Source organism: Opisthocomus hoazin, chromosome 1 (genome assembly GCF_030867145.1).
Source record: "Opisthocomus hoazin isolate bOpiHoa1 chromosome 1, bOpiHoa1.hap1, whole genome shotgun sequence".
Taxonomy (NCBI): Eukaryota; Metazoa; Chordata; class Aves; order Opisthocomiformes; family Opisthocomidae; genus Opisthocomus; species Opisthocomus hoazin.
Genome location: NC_134414.1, coordinates 86,419,616 through 86,433,175, shown reverse-complemented (window position 1 = coordinate 86,433,175; position 13,560 = coordinate 86,419,616). Strand labels below are relative to the sequence as shown.

Below are 13,560 nucleotides of genomic sequence, written 5' to 3'. Positions count from 1 at the left end.
AAGAGGAACACATTTTTGAATTTGGTGGAAATACAAGATGCGTCCGTAAGTGTGTGTGTGGGGTAACTGGAAGAGAAGTGAGCTGACTGCAATTCTTTACCTAAAATGCCCAGCATTCATTTTGAGATTCTGAGTACATTCCTCTTAGCCTCGTAAAAGATCCCCCAAATACTTAAGGCATCATCAAGTCAACTGATTTCAGTCAGAGCAAAGACAGTTCAACACCAGGTGCTTCAGAAATTCCATTTCTGCAATCGCTACCCTCCTGGTTCCTGAAGGTTTTCCATTTGTGAAGCTGTGGCATGAAATTTTGACATGCAGCACCTCTGCTTGTGGCTATTACGAAGCTCTACTCCAGCCACAAGCACAGCCACTACTTGACCTTGTTTACTGGAATAAAACAGTATGTTTACTGAAAATTTGTTGATGCACATCTACTGATGCACTCTTTTCATCTTTATTATTGCTAAATAGTCATCTTTGGAAATAGCTGGGTTCTGCACACCACCAATATTTCCCCACACTACATTGTTCTACCTAAAATGCTGCAGGAAACCCTACACACACTCACTCTGTTTATCCTGTTGATAAACAAGACACCGTTCTTAAAGAAGAGTCAACAGCTGCATGCTGACATCATCAAACATTAGCTGCCCACAGCATGCAGACTGCCATGTCCAAAAGCTCGTATGCCAGGAGCCAACAGAAGTAATAAGCCAAATCTAATTAATTGTGCATTAACGATAAATCTACTTGATGTATTTTACTCATATGAAATAAACAACATATAGTAAATACCATATAGAAGGTTCAAAGGTACGGCCTGCACATCTTTCCTTTTTTGCCATACCCATTTTATTGAGTAATGTAATTATTAACTGAGGACAATACTTGGTGTACAAACAAGAGCTGTCTGGGCTTAAGAATTTTAAATGTTAACAGGAGATTTTCAGGGTAAGTGTGTTATCATTCAGATACAGGCATATAATTTGGCACACCTCAGGGCTCATTTCAAAATTAAAGCTTAGTAAAAAGGCAGGGCAAACACTATCAGCTTTCTATGCATCCTTAGTTATCTATTCATAAAGCAAGACATTAAGGAAATCAAAGTAATATATTAAGAAAGTCATTACTGTCATCTACCTTTGCACACAGACCTTAGGGTTCACACAACATGCTGCACTTTTCATAGTAAACTGTATTGTTCTTGTTAAAAACACTGCAGGGTGAAATATCTTTTTTCTTCCTCTGGTTACAAGAGGAAAAACATCAAGGCATGTTTGGGAAAAAAAGTGATTCACGTTTTCTGTGTCATAAGGCACAGTGGAGAACAGCATGATTGAGTCTATTCAACCATTTACATTACAGTCAAGAGAAGCTATTCCAACTACTTTTGCTCAGAGAAGTAACCTCTGCATCCATTCAGCTTGGAGGTTTTGTTTTCATTCTTTAACCATGAATTATGGTGCCGAAGGACTTAGGAAAAACTAAGATTCCTGAACTTCCTGGAAGAGTTTGTTATCTTGTGGGAGAATAATGTTTTATGATGTGAGCAGAATATGACAGATACAGCAATCAATCAACTTCAGTTGGTTTGTCTAACGCTTGAGTTTATCTAGCCTGGGAAAGGACCGACCTCCTCCTGCTGAATCTTCAGCCCATCTCAACACACACACTGCTGCGGACCGCTCCGCAGACTACCTGGAGTGCCACGTCTCATTGTAAAAGCAACATGAAAACAGTCCTGATTTGGCAGTGTACCTTACTGTGTGCGCTTTCAAAACAGATCTTCTCACAAAGGACGTAGCTTCCCTTCCCACATCTGCTTCGTCCCTACACCGATTCATATGCACATACAGACTCAGGTGGGGGAAATGACGACAGGGAATATTCTGATTTTGCCCAGACTTACAGTGGAAAATCCATTTGAATCCATCCCTTTCATTTTCTACTAACTACCAGCTGTAACACCTGAGCAGCATCAGTCCATTAAAAGAAACCACAGACCAGCTGAAGGACTTTAATGGTACAAGTTGGAATTTCACACAAATCTTAGGTCTCTTCAGGACACGCTGGGATGGTTCATGCTTAATAAAACCAAAGGATGTCCTTTTAGTAAAGAAAATGAACTATTAATCATTAATAACATCTAACTGGGCAAGAAGTGTTAATAAAATAGTAAAGGAGTTACATGTAGTACCTGGCTGGGTTCTCATCCTGTACGGACACAGGAGGTTTATCAGTGAGCTTCTGTGGTGCAAACTGAGGAGAAGGGGACCTTGATGTCTCCATGCTAGGTTTTTGAAGATGATACCGATACTTGGAAGATAATGCAGACTCAGACCTAAGGTGCGTTTTTTCTTCTAAGTGCTGACAAACATTCTCTGTGGATGACGCTTGCTGTAGCTGCTGTGGATCAGCACCCTTCAGTTTTCCACTGAAAGCTGCAGGACTCTGACAGAGAGAGGAGTGACTGGCGAGTACTTCGGCAGAGCTGGGGGATGAGGATGGAAAGGGCCAGCTGGGTGCTGCCAGCAGAGATTCGGAAGAGGTGCCGAGCGAGAGCGCAGAGTTATCTGGTCGCCTGTATTTGTCTCTTCTAGGCGGTGGTGGCCTCTGAGGAGCAGGTCCACGCTTCTTGTTCAGCAGCGCCGGCTCTACCCTATGGATTTCCTCTCCTTTTCCCCAGGACAGACAGGAGTGGCTCTCATTCAAGGCCTGTGGCTCAGAGCAGGGGAGATGAGGCAGGCTACGATCCTTGCTCTTCTCGTTTATGTTTTCCTGAGAGTATCGGTAATCACTAGGTAGCGTTCCAGACCTCCCCCGGCTCTCCTGGGGCAGAACCGTAGGCTCTCGCGCATGCAAAGGTCCGACAGATGTCTTCCTCTTGTGGCCTAAATTCTGGTCCAGCTGATCCCTCGTCTCCCGTGGGTTTTCCCTTGGGGCCCCTGTGTCAGCTTGCCTAGAGAGAAGAACATGTTATTAGTACGCTGCCAATTTATTTCCTTCGGCGCGACGACCACCGCACCGATCCAGGAAGCTTGAACACCGAGACCTCATCCAACGTTTCACACCAACTCCCCCGACCTACAGTAACTGTACAGCACGAAAACATCCTCTCGTGCATGGGCACCCACAGCGCACCTAATCTAACGTAACAAACCAAGCCGTAATGTCGGGCTAAATTCGGGTACGGACCGCCACAGGACGCGGCACAACCTTTGGGTAACCCGAGGCGCGCAACATGCACGGCGCAGTTCAACGCATGGCACGCCTCCAGTACCGACTACGGGGCGCAGCCAAATGTGAGAGTGTTGGTAGGAAATAAAAATGCCTCGAGAAGAGGAATCCTAATACTAAAATTTAAATCTCTTCTTGCTTCAGAGTCAGTAACGAAGTGAAGGAAAATTTCTTCTCTATTAAAATTAAATTAAAATTAATGCTTCAGTGTCATTTTAAATGTGAATTTAATACCATGAACTTCAGTTATGAAACTGGAGGTTGAATTTTTGTGTAACTGGTGAAAAATGAAATGAGTGCAAAGAAAATGTTTGCTGAAGCTAAAGAACTGGGGCAGGGAAAATGAACATCTCCTGAAAAAAAGGCAGAAAAGGAAATTTTGAAAGGATAGTATTTTCCAGTCAGGCTTATTTTAAACTTGAACTTCTTTTGCCCTGTCAGCACAAATGACAAACAATGGCCAAAAAGGCCTTATCTTAGTCACAAATACTTTTGGGTTCATTCCAATTTTACACTCTATTTCTCTGGCCAGGAAACAGATTTTTGCAGCTCCAGGCTTGTGCTTTGCCACAAGACATGTAATTCATTTGTGCTCACCAGATAAAGACAAACTGGGAAAGAAACAGAAGGGGGGGGGGGGGGGGGGAACCAAAGAGTACCTGTGGAGCCCCGAGAGGAAACAGGTTTGTTCTCTGCTTAAAGAAGGCTGAAGAGACACTGTAAGCTTAGAGAAGAAGCTGCAACAGAGAAGTAAAAGGCTTCAGAGAGCTGCTAATACCATTTGTGCTACCTACAGTGCTGGTTTCCGTATTGTGAAACAGTAACCCTGTAGACCTGCACTGCCCAAGCTTTCTTTCAAGGGAACTGTGAAAAAGGCATCTTTCACAGCCTATTTGTAAAGTAAGGTCAACTTGAATTTTCAGCATAAGCAGGTTATTAACCTTACTGTACCAGTTTTGAGACTACAGGTGGTTAACATCAGTGCGTATAAAAACAAAATCTGACATAAAAGCACAAAAAATAAGTAATATGTTAAGTCCATTATAAATTCAAGAAGAAAAAATTTGGAGCAATTACACACTGCATTATTATTTTAATTAAATTAAAACAAATCTTTAAAATCCAGTATTATGGGAAGACAACTGACTAAATGTGGGTTCTACTTTCACACCTGTATGATCAAATTACATTCAAAATTATTATTTCTCAGTCCTTGGATCTGTGACGTTTTAGCACTTACGGAAAAAAGTTCTAAGAAAGATCTGGACATTGTCATTAAACTGCCTGATGTATGGGATTTTTATTAATTGTACTTCATGCTGATTTTTACATGTCAGTAAAAAAATAGCATCATACTTCCAAGAGAGATGGCTTTTTCACAGTTTAATTCCTGAACGGTCACATACACAATCTCTCTCATGTGAAGTGTCAAATTTTAAAATTCAACTTTAATGGGTAAATTTTCAGTTTAACATGAATGAAGACCTGAACATTGTTTAAACTCAGATCTCTTCATACTGCTCTTAACTAAGAGCAGTTGGTTCAGACAACTTCAAGTCATCTGACAAATTCAGTCAATTCTTTTTCACAAAATAGTATTTATTGATTCCTATTTTAAAACTAGACGAGGGACAGTTTTGTTAAGTAAAATGACGTAAGGCCAGAAAGACCAACGCTATTCAGATTTGATTACATAGCGTCTCTAGAGTCAGCTGGTTTTCCCTAGTGAGTTCAATATAAGCAGAACTGGGCCTGTAAATAGTTCCACTAATTTTAATGGAAATATTTACCAAACGAAGACTGCAGGCCTTAAATATGAAATACGGTGTTTAAATCAGCGTTTTTAGTTGTCTCAATAACCCATGCAGAGCATAATTTTCTCCTAGTTAACCTGTGTCAAATAATTCTTCAGGCCTCTCTATTCATCTCCACATACATAAGCCATAACATAAGGCAGTGTAACAGCTGCACTTACGTGTAGGGAAGAATCAAGGGCATAGCACAACATGTCGCAAAGACATAAATTACATGCACTACCTCAGCCAGTTTGCAAAGTATACATTGAGCTTTGCATGCACATCAGGGGTGGGTGTGCTGGTGGAAGCAAACAGGACAGACTATACCACCGATCTGACATGTTTACATATCCAAAGCACATATCCAAATGTGTTTAATATTACCCTGGCTCACAAGTAATGAATGCTTTAGTAGTCCTGCCACCTTCCAAAACAGAGTAAAAGGAAATAAGCAATCACACCACAGAGAAATTTAGTGATGCTACATTTGGAAATGTGGAGATAAAATTCAGAGATTACATATATGCCTTCGTACAGCTTCCACAAAGTTCATCAGACATTTTACAGTGCCACAGAAAATGGGTCTGAGGAAAGGTGGCTACATTCCACACCGAGGCTAGTTTGCATTCAGTGTGAGTGCATCCTCATGCAAAACATGCTTATCACATTATTTTGGAGAGATTTGAGCTTACTGTTCAGAAAGGAGGAAAAGAAAGCAAGCTTCAAGCCCCAGGAGAACACAGTGGCAAGAACCTGCAAAGGTGTTACATTATTATCAGTACCAAGAAGTCCACTAAGCTACTTTAAATCTGTCGGTGCTCCATGTAAGGATATGTCCAGAACAGCTGTTTCAGAAACGAGGCCCATAGGATTATGCCAAGATAACGTACCACTGAAAGGAACTCCTCATTTATAACCAAACATCACAAAGTGAGAGAGACTGAACCATTGCCCGAAAACATGACAATTTATTTAATTACCAATTCCGTTAAAGGTAACAAACCAGCCACCTTCAAAAACGTTAAAGTTATCTTCAGACCCAAAGCTCCCCCAACCTCACGTGACGACGCCACAGCTATCCAAATGCGAGAGCCTTCCTGCTGCGACAGCACCAGGAGAGCTCACACCAGGTTCCCCACCGCTCGCACGCGACGGCATTACAGCTTTGACTGACAGACGACGTGCATCGCTCACTCAACCTGAACGGCAGAGGCAGTGTCATCAGCAGGCTCCCGCTGCTGGTACAAAGCGGCGTTCCGTAAGGGTGAGCCTAGCCCAGGAGGCTAACAGGAGCCTTGTCTACTGCACCTGCTTCCGGTGTTTCAGGGAATTAAGTATTGGAGCCTTCGTATCTAAATGGTGGGGGGCAGAAACCCAAAACATGCTTCTGACTGAAAAAAAGAAGGAATTGCTTCATTCCAAAAGCCAGTCCTCCGCATTGTTGAGCAGCTGCCATTCAGAAGAGGGCTCAGCTCTCCCAGAGGACGTCTGTGCTGAGAGACCAGAGGCCGCGCACTTGTCGGCTGGGCAGGCCCGGGAGGAGCTCTGCTCCGCGGCTTGCACCGTCCGCACAACGGCCGCAGCCACCCAGCACACACCACCGCGGCGGTGGGAACGCGTATCTGGATTTTCTACCCAGACGGACAAGCACATCTCTCAGTTTCCTTCTGGCTCCGTTAGCTTGGGCCATACAGGCTCATGGCTGAAATGTAAAGGCCAAGCAAACACGAAGCGAGGGAAATCAACCAAGCGTCCTCCCCAGTCCAGACACCCCAGCCCCCCAGCAATAACACAACAGGCTATTCTGACAAACCAGAGACAGGTAACAGCAGTGTAAGCTATCACACGTAAGTTAAACCATGGAGACACATATATATACACATACACACATGCGCATTACTAAGAGCCTGCCAGTGGAGTCAATGAGCAATTACCAAAATGAATCATTATGTATAGATGCCTATCAGAAGGATAACATTTTTGGTTGCCACAAAAAACAACCCCAAACCACTTCCTTCGTTTGCCCCATACTCAGGATTTGACTAAATCTGGACGTAGAGGTAGAACGATCTGATTGAATGTCATATCTCAACAAGTAAGAGTCACTTCGATCAGCTCCATGTGTCTGATTTTTATCTGTTTGATTTACAGTTTCTTGAGAATGCTTCAGGTCAAGCCAAACCGTGCCACAAGACACTCCAACTTTGAAACCTCAAACTAGATAAGCTTTGCAAAAATGCATTAGCCAACATTTGAAAAATGCATCATTTGTTAAAGACCTGACCTCCGTGCGAAAGTTTCACCATGAAACATAAGCATGGTTATGTAAGCAGCAACGTGTCCTGCGCTAACTTACAGACAAAAGAGAGCAAATGGAGTGGCTGTTTCTGATTTACCCTAAATTCCGTCTCAAACACTGCAAGCTACATTGGAAAAAGGTCTTCATACCTGAGCAAGATGCCTCCGTAAGTGTCCTCACCTTACAATAACAACAATCTGGTTGCCAAGAAGGCCAGTGGTATTCTGGGGTGCATTAAGAGGAGTGTGGCCAGCAGGTCGAGGGAGGTTCTCCTCCGTCTCTACTCTGCCCTAGTGAGGCCCCATCTGGAGTACTCTGTCCGGTTCTGGGCTCCCCACTTCAAGAAAGACGAGGAGCTACTGGAGAGAGTCCAGCGGAGGGCTACAAGGATGATGAGGGGACTGGAGCATCTCTCCTACGAGGAAAGGCTGAGGGAGCTGGGCTTGTTTAGCCTGAAGAAGGCTGAGAGGGGATCTTATAAATGCCTATAAATATCTTAAGGGTGGATGTCAGGAGGATGAGGCCAGACTCTTTTCAGTGGTGCCCAGCAACAGCACAAGGGGCAACGGGCACAAACTGAAGCATAGGGAGTTCCATCTGAACATGAGGAAGAACTTCTTCACCCTGAGGTTGTGGAGTCTCCTTCTCTGGAGATACTCAAAACTCGCCTGGACATGGTCCTGTACAGCCAGCTCTGGGTGACCCTGCTTTGGCAGGGTGGTTGGACTGGATGATCCCCAGAGGTCCCTTCCAACCCCTACCGTTCTGTGATAATCAAGGCCACTGTTTTGCATTCCCTTTAAACTGATCTAAATGCGGGTATTTTGCCAAAAGAGGCAGTCTCCTTCTTAGTCCGCTCTGATTTTGTCTTCCCTCCATCGTATTAGAAGTAGGAATTGTACAGCTCCACAGAAAATTGGATCAAGCAATTGACCTGGCTCAAAACAGATAATTACGTGGCTTAAAGCAATTGTGAAACAGTCTTTGCTTATGCCAAACCTCTGTTTACAGGCAGAGCACTTGGTGATATGCTACTTTTTCAGCTATGAACTTTATGCGCTGAAACTATGTTTTCATTGTGTATTTGCCTGACTCTTGGCATAGTGGGATCCAAAAGCAGTTCTGCAGCAGTCTGCAAATAAAGACTAGTTTCTTCTACCCAGTACAGCTCTGCTCGAGACCACAACAGGATGCTACAGAGTTGGAATGGGATGCACGGGATGTTTGAAATTTAGAAAAAAGTTTCAGGTCTAAAACCACCCATGCTATCTAATAGATTCAGCTTATCCTAAAGTAGTCTCTACAAGCAAATCATGCGTTGGTTTCACTGACTAGAGGATCAATTCAGTTACCCAAATGAAGTTGTCTTGTAGCATTTCAGCAACTTTCAAGATTCAAAGGCATCAGTTCCCCTAAGAGGTGGCAGTTGGAAGCCAAGTGGTATACACTGGGCTATGTGAGGTCTCACCAGACACCTGTGTTTAACCAACTGATTCAGGCCTCAAGATCTCCATGGATTATAACTTGAGTCAGCAATTCACTCGCATGCAGACACCTTACTTCTATTAGGTATCTGAATCCTTATCCGAGTCCCACGTGCTTTTTCTTTCAGAGCTTCCAGGACCCAAAAGGTTTTGAAACCCTCAGACTGGTTTTACTGTTGCAGTGCCAAGGAGACACCGACACCAGAAAACGACAATTTGGACAGCCAATCCGAGGGCAATTGTATTACCAGTGGTCCATTTTTCTGATGAGCACTGTATCCTACTATCACTACTGAGCCAGTACAGCACACGCTATGCACCATATAGTGACACATCAAGCATATTCCAAAGATGCCAGATGAGAACTTGGACTACAAAACTACTCAGAAATCTTTAAAGACAAATACACCGACCAAAGGAACCTCCAGAAAACAGATCATTCAATCACCACGATGGCTATACCACAACGGTCACTCCAGGAACAGGCACAGCATGTAAGTCACTCCTTAAGAAGTAGTGCTGTTCACTGCCTTGGTCTGAAGAGACAGATGAGGGCAACAAGCATCCCAGAAGCACTACTGAAGCGAATGGTCTTAAAACTAAAGCATGTCTTAAGATGAAAAGAATAATGAATAATGAGAGAATGCTCAGAAAAGAAAAGAGAAAAGAGAAAAGAGAAGAGAAAGAGATGTCCCGATATACTTCAGAAGACAACTGAAGGTAAAAACCAGCAAGATATTTCACAAAGTATATCCCATGGCACATCACTGTTACACTACAACCATTTATCATGATGCGAGTCTTGATTTTCCAATTCTGTTTCTGAATGCCTGTTAACATTATCCATGCCTTGATGGCAGCTATCTGTTTAGTCAGTCACACTAAATACAGCTCAGTCGTTGCACCCAATGCGATAAAGAAAAATGCCACTCTAGCTTAACAACCCTTGCATTATCACCTGGCTTTATCACAGAATAAAACATGATAACAGATGCTGCTCGCCAGTCTGTCGATCCCACCAGAATTTCTCTCCCATCCTGCCTGCATGGCAATGTACCCAGTAATGGGTTTTCATCTCACATTCTTTCTAAAAATGCTACCCCTCTCCCCACGAAAATCAGAAATAAATTCAACAGACCCACTCTAATTCTGCAGTGGATAAGCAAAGACATGTTGATGGATGAAATGTAGGCCGGTCAGTCACAGGTAACAGCACAATGCATAGGCCCACAGTAAAAATCAAATGCAATAAAAATTAAATTTCTTGCATCAGCATAGGGGCCTTTATACAGAAGGGAAGAATCTTGTGGCAAAGGGCAGAGGCAGAGATGCTTTTCTTTCCTTATTCAGAAAATAAAAGCCCCTCCTCCCTTCTGCTGCACATCAAAAATCAATGATAAAATATAATTTTTATGCCTGTATTCTTACTTGCTTTATCTATTGCATGCCTGTCCTAGCACACAGGGGATTGTCTGCATGGAATTAAAATGACTTCTGCTCATTAAAGTCAACCAGTTAATACATTCTGTACTTACACACCGAATTCAATCATCAGAAAATCCCAACAGTATAACAAGAGCCATCATATTACACAAATGGCAACCATTGCAGAGACAAAAAGACAATACTTTCCAACACTGCTAACAAGGAAATCGCAGTCATGTTAAAAAAAACTCAAAGAAAAATGATTGTTTTGTCAATTTACTAAAAAAAAAAAAAAAACAAACCCCTACATTCCAGCTGCCACTTTTTTTTTTGTTTTGTTACATCTAGGCTTTTTTTTTTCTGATACGCTGTTGCTATTTTCTTGTTGCTATTACTACTGAGAACAGCTGCTTGCTAAATTTGATAACAGAACAGAAGCTATAAAATGAAACACTTTGTGAGTAACAGCTAGGTCACCTGGGTTTCTCAGGCAGGCACCAAAATGAACACGTAGCTCATCTCTAAAGGAAAAAAAACACACACCTTAAACCAGTTATTTAAATTAATTAGCATGCATATGCACACATTTCAATAGCCATCTTTTCACTCAGAGCCACACTCACCGCGTGCTTCCAATAGTCACATCCAATTCTCTTACACTCCCAGCTAATACCTCCTGCTGCTGTGGAAAAGGTCTTCGTGCAAGCCTGCACTCCCAGTAACAGGCTGGCCAGGAAAACGACAAGATGAAAAGCTCTTGCACCACCCCTAGCCAAGAGGAACCTCGAGCCTGGCACCCCGAGCCACAACAGCAGCACTGCAGCCCTCGGTCCAGAAAACAAGTATTTTCAAAAGGCGCTGCCTTCTAATTCCAGTGTGCATGATGCCAACTGTGAAAACAAAAGCTGCTAAAAACAGCGCATGTGTGCGAGCACATGCACACAGAGCATCTTAGCCGGAATTAACTCACGTTTTCCCCCTATTCTCCCAACCCATCAGTGAACAAACAGAGCAGTCGACTACGCTAAGCAAAATACAATTCTGTTCCAAGCATTACACCGTTCCTAATTTGCTACTGTAGCTTCTGCTGATAGGGACAGAAGACACAGCCTGTACTCAAAGACCTAGAGAACAAAAGAAACAGCGCATGAATTAATACTGCAAATTTCTGTTCAGAACTGACAGAACAAGGTAATTAAGGCACGTGCCTCTAGCCGTTTCTCTCATGCTTTAACATTAAAGAGAAGACAATCTTACCGGGATTTACAGCTGTTCCCCTGTACTCACTGGATATGTGAGCTTTGCATCCTTGCAAATGTGCCAGGCAGTTTGAAAGCCTTGCAGAACTGAATCTGTCTCAACCTCTGCGTCTCATTTACTGTAACGCAGAGGATTTTCAAAGCCATGCCTCACAACAGCTGGCTTGTTTTTGCCTGCTTCCTATGATTGACAAGTTCGTACAAGCTCCGTCAACTTTAACCTTGATAAGTGAAGGCTTGGTCTGTATTGTATGTTACATCATCAGAAACTTCTGACCTCAGGGAAAAGATCTTGGAGACTTCAAAGCTTTTCCCTTCCCCCACCCCCACCCCCACTCCCTGGATTTGGTTATTTAAAAAAAAAAAAAAAGCTTTAGAAGTCCTTTAATTTTTTAAGGGTTTTTCCTTTCATTTGTGAAAATCATGAACTGCATTTCAGCAACAACAGTTCCGCAAGTTTTAAATATTTAAAATTATTTTAAAAGCTCAATGTGTTACTAGGCTTCTTTCTGAATAACGTTCAAATAACCAAGTCTTTAATTTTACAGGAGAGTCTTCACCAACAGCCCTCCAGCTTGAATTTTTTTGTGCGTGTTGTGTGTACAGGCACTCTCTCTTGCAGGAGATTCTGCAGGGAAAGAACTAAATGCTTTCATGCTGCATGAGCAAATTACTACCCCCACGCTCCATCTTTAGAAAGCAAAGGCATCGTGGCCTTCATCAGAGCAAAGCTTAAGCTCTTTTCAATTTTTCTACAAGAACGCATTAAAGACTTAATAGAGAAGCTGTGGATAAAGGTTTAACATGTATTAAAAGATCATTTTAAAGATGACCACTTTAAGGGGAAAGTGTTATTTAAACTGCATGTAAAATCACATACAGCAGTTAGATATTGTGATATAGCACTGATATGCAGTTAATCCTCTCCTCTAAAATTTTTCTGTCTCCCAAAGAGATATGTATTTGATTTCACGATAGGGAGAGAATGACTTCAAGAAAGCTCACCCGTTTACATAATACAACACAACTGGTTTACAGACTCTAGCAAGTCTGGTTGGCCCATGCAGAGAAATGGAAGTTACAGCTATTACGTTGCTTTTTCACACAAAACTTTACCCAAACTTACTGGCATGAACAGTCTCCTGCTTGACAGCAAATTGCAATCCATGTTGCCTAAGGGCTTATAGCAGAAGGTGAACATTTCACAGGCTAGCTTTTAGTACCAGAACACCGTAAAGCCACTCCATACTTTAGAAATAGATGAACTGCTGTACCGAGGAGACAAAACAGTCACCTACTTCCAACGATACTTTTCACCAAGTAGTTTAGGGGAAAATAAAATCTGTAATACATCAGCATATGATGCTTTTATGAGTATAACCACTGGAGACTATATCTTCTATTATCTCTAATCTCCCTACTCAACTGTTATCATTAAAACAGCCACAAGAAGATAGCTGGACTTCAAGTGATGCAACCAAAACTTAGTCTTTAAATAGTTTTCATTCTAATCCTCTTTCCAGGAAAAGCAGTAAACCCAAACCAGAACACAAAAACAGACTAAGGTTTATAAATTTATCTCAGTTTCTCTCTCCACAAACTTTTGTGTGCTGTTTCTCTCACCCGTCCCCAATTTCAGTACGTTCAGAATCACATCTAGGACTTCTCCCAGCTTCTCACGCTTGGTAACACTTAACCTTTCATGGCAGGAGAGGAAGCTTTCCATAAGAAGAAACTACCCTCCGACACTTCCTTTTATCAGACCATGGCGGCTGCGCATAGCCCTAGCTGTCGCTGCATGCACAGCGGAGGACAGGTGTGCCTACAGCAATGAAAAGGAACTTCACTCAGTAATAAGAAGCTGGAAGCAGAAAAAAGGGGATATGCGAGGTGGGGTAGCTACCCTCCAGGTTTGGAAACAGGGATTCCAAATTCACCTAACAAAGGCAGAGGGAGAAGCCACACTTTCAAGGGTGTGGGAATGAGCAAATTGGATGGGGGAGAAGCAGGGCTACTAAATTACCATAGTGCACTGTAAACCAAGAGCAGGCTTTGGA

At 42.6% G+C, this 13,560-nt stretch overlaps 1 protein-coding gene and 1 long non-coding RNA gene across 4 annotated transcripts in view; both read right to left on the bottom strand.

The window, feature by feature from the left end:
- SHROOM2 (shroom family member 2) overlaps nucleotides 1–13,560 on the bottom strand; it is a 127,310-nt gene that overhangs the window by 16,288 nt on the left and 97,462 nt on the right. For all 3 annotated transcript variants that reach the window (XM_075428264.1, XM_075428254.1, XM_075428259.1), the window contains one exon: nucleotides 2,201–2,962. In XM_075428264.1, the coding sequence (XP_075284379.1) occupies nucleotides 2,201–2,962 (762 nt within the window). The remainder of the gene's footprint in view (nucleotides 1–2,200; nucleotides 2,963–13,560) is intronic.
- Nucleotides 3,954–10,954, bottom strand: LOC142362177 (uncharacterized). The gene is made up of 3 exons (XR_012764758.1): nucleotides 10,868–10,954; nucleotides 5,729–5,789; nucleotides 3,954–3,977 (listed from the first exon to the last, which is right to left on the bottom strand). It is a non-coding gene; the product is annotated as an uncharacterized LOC142362177 (long non-coding RNA).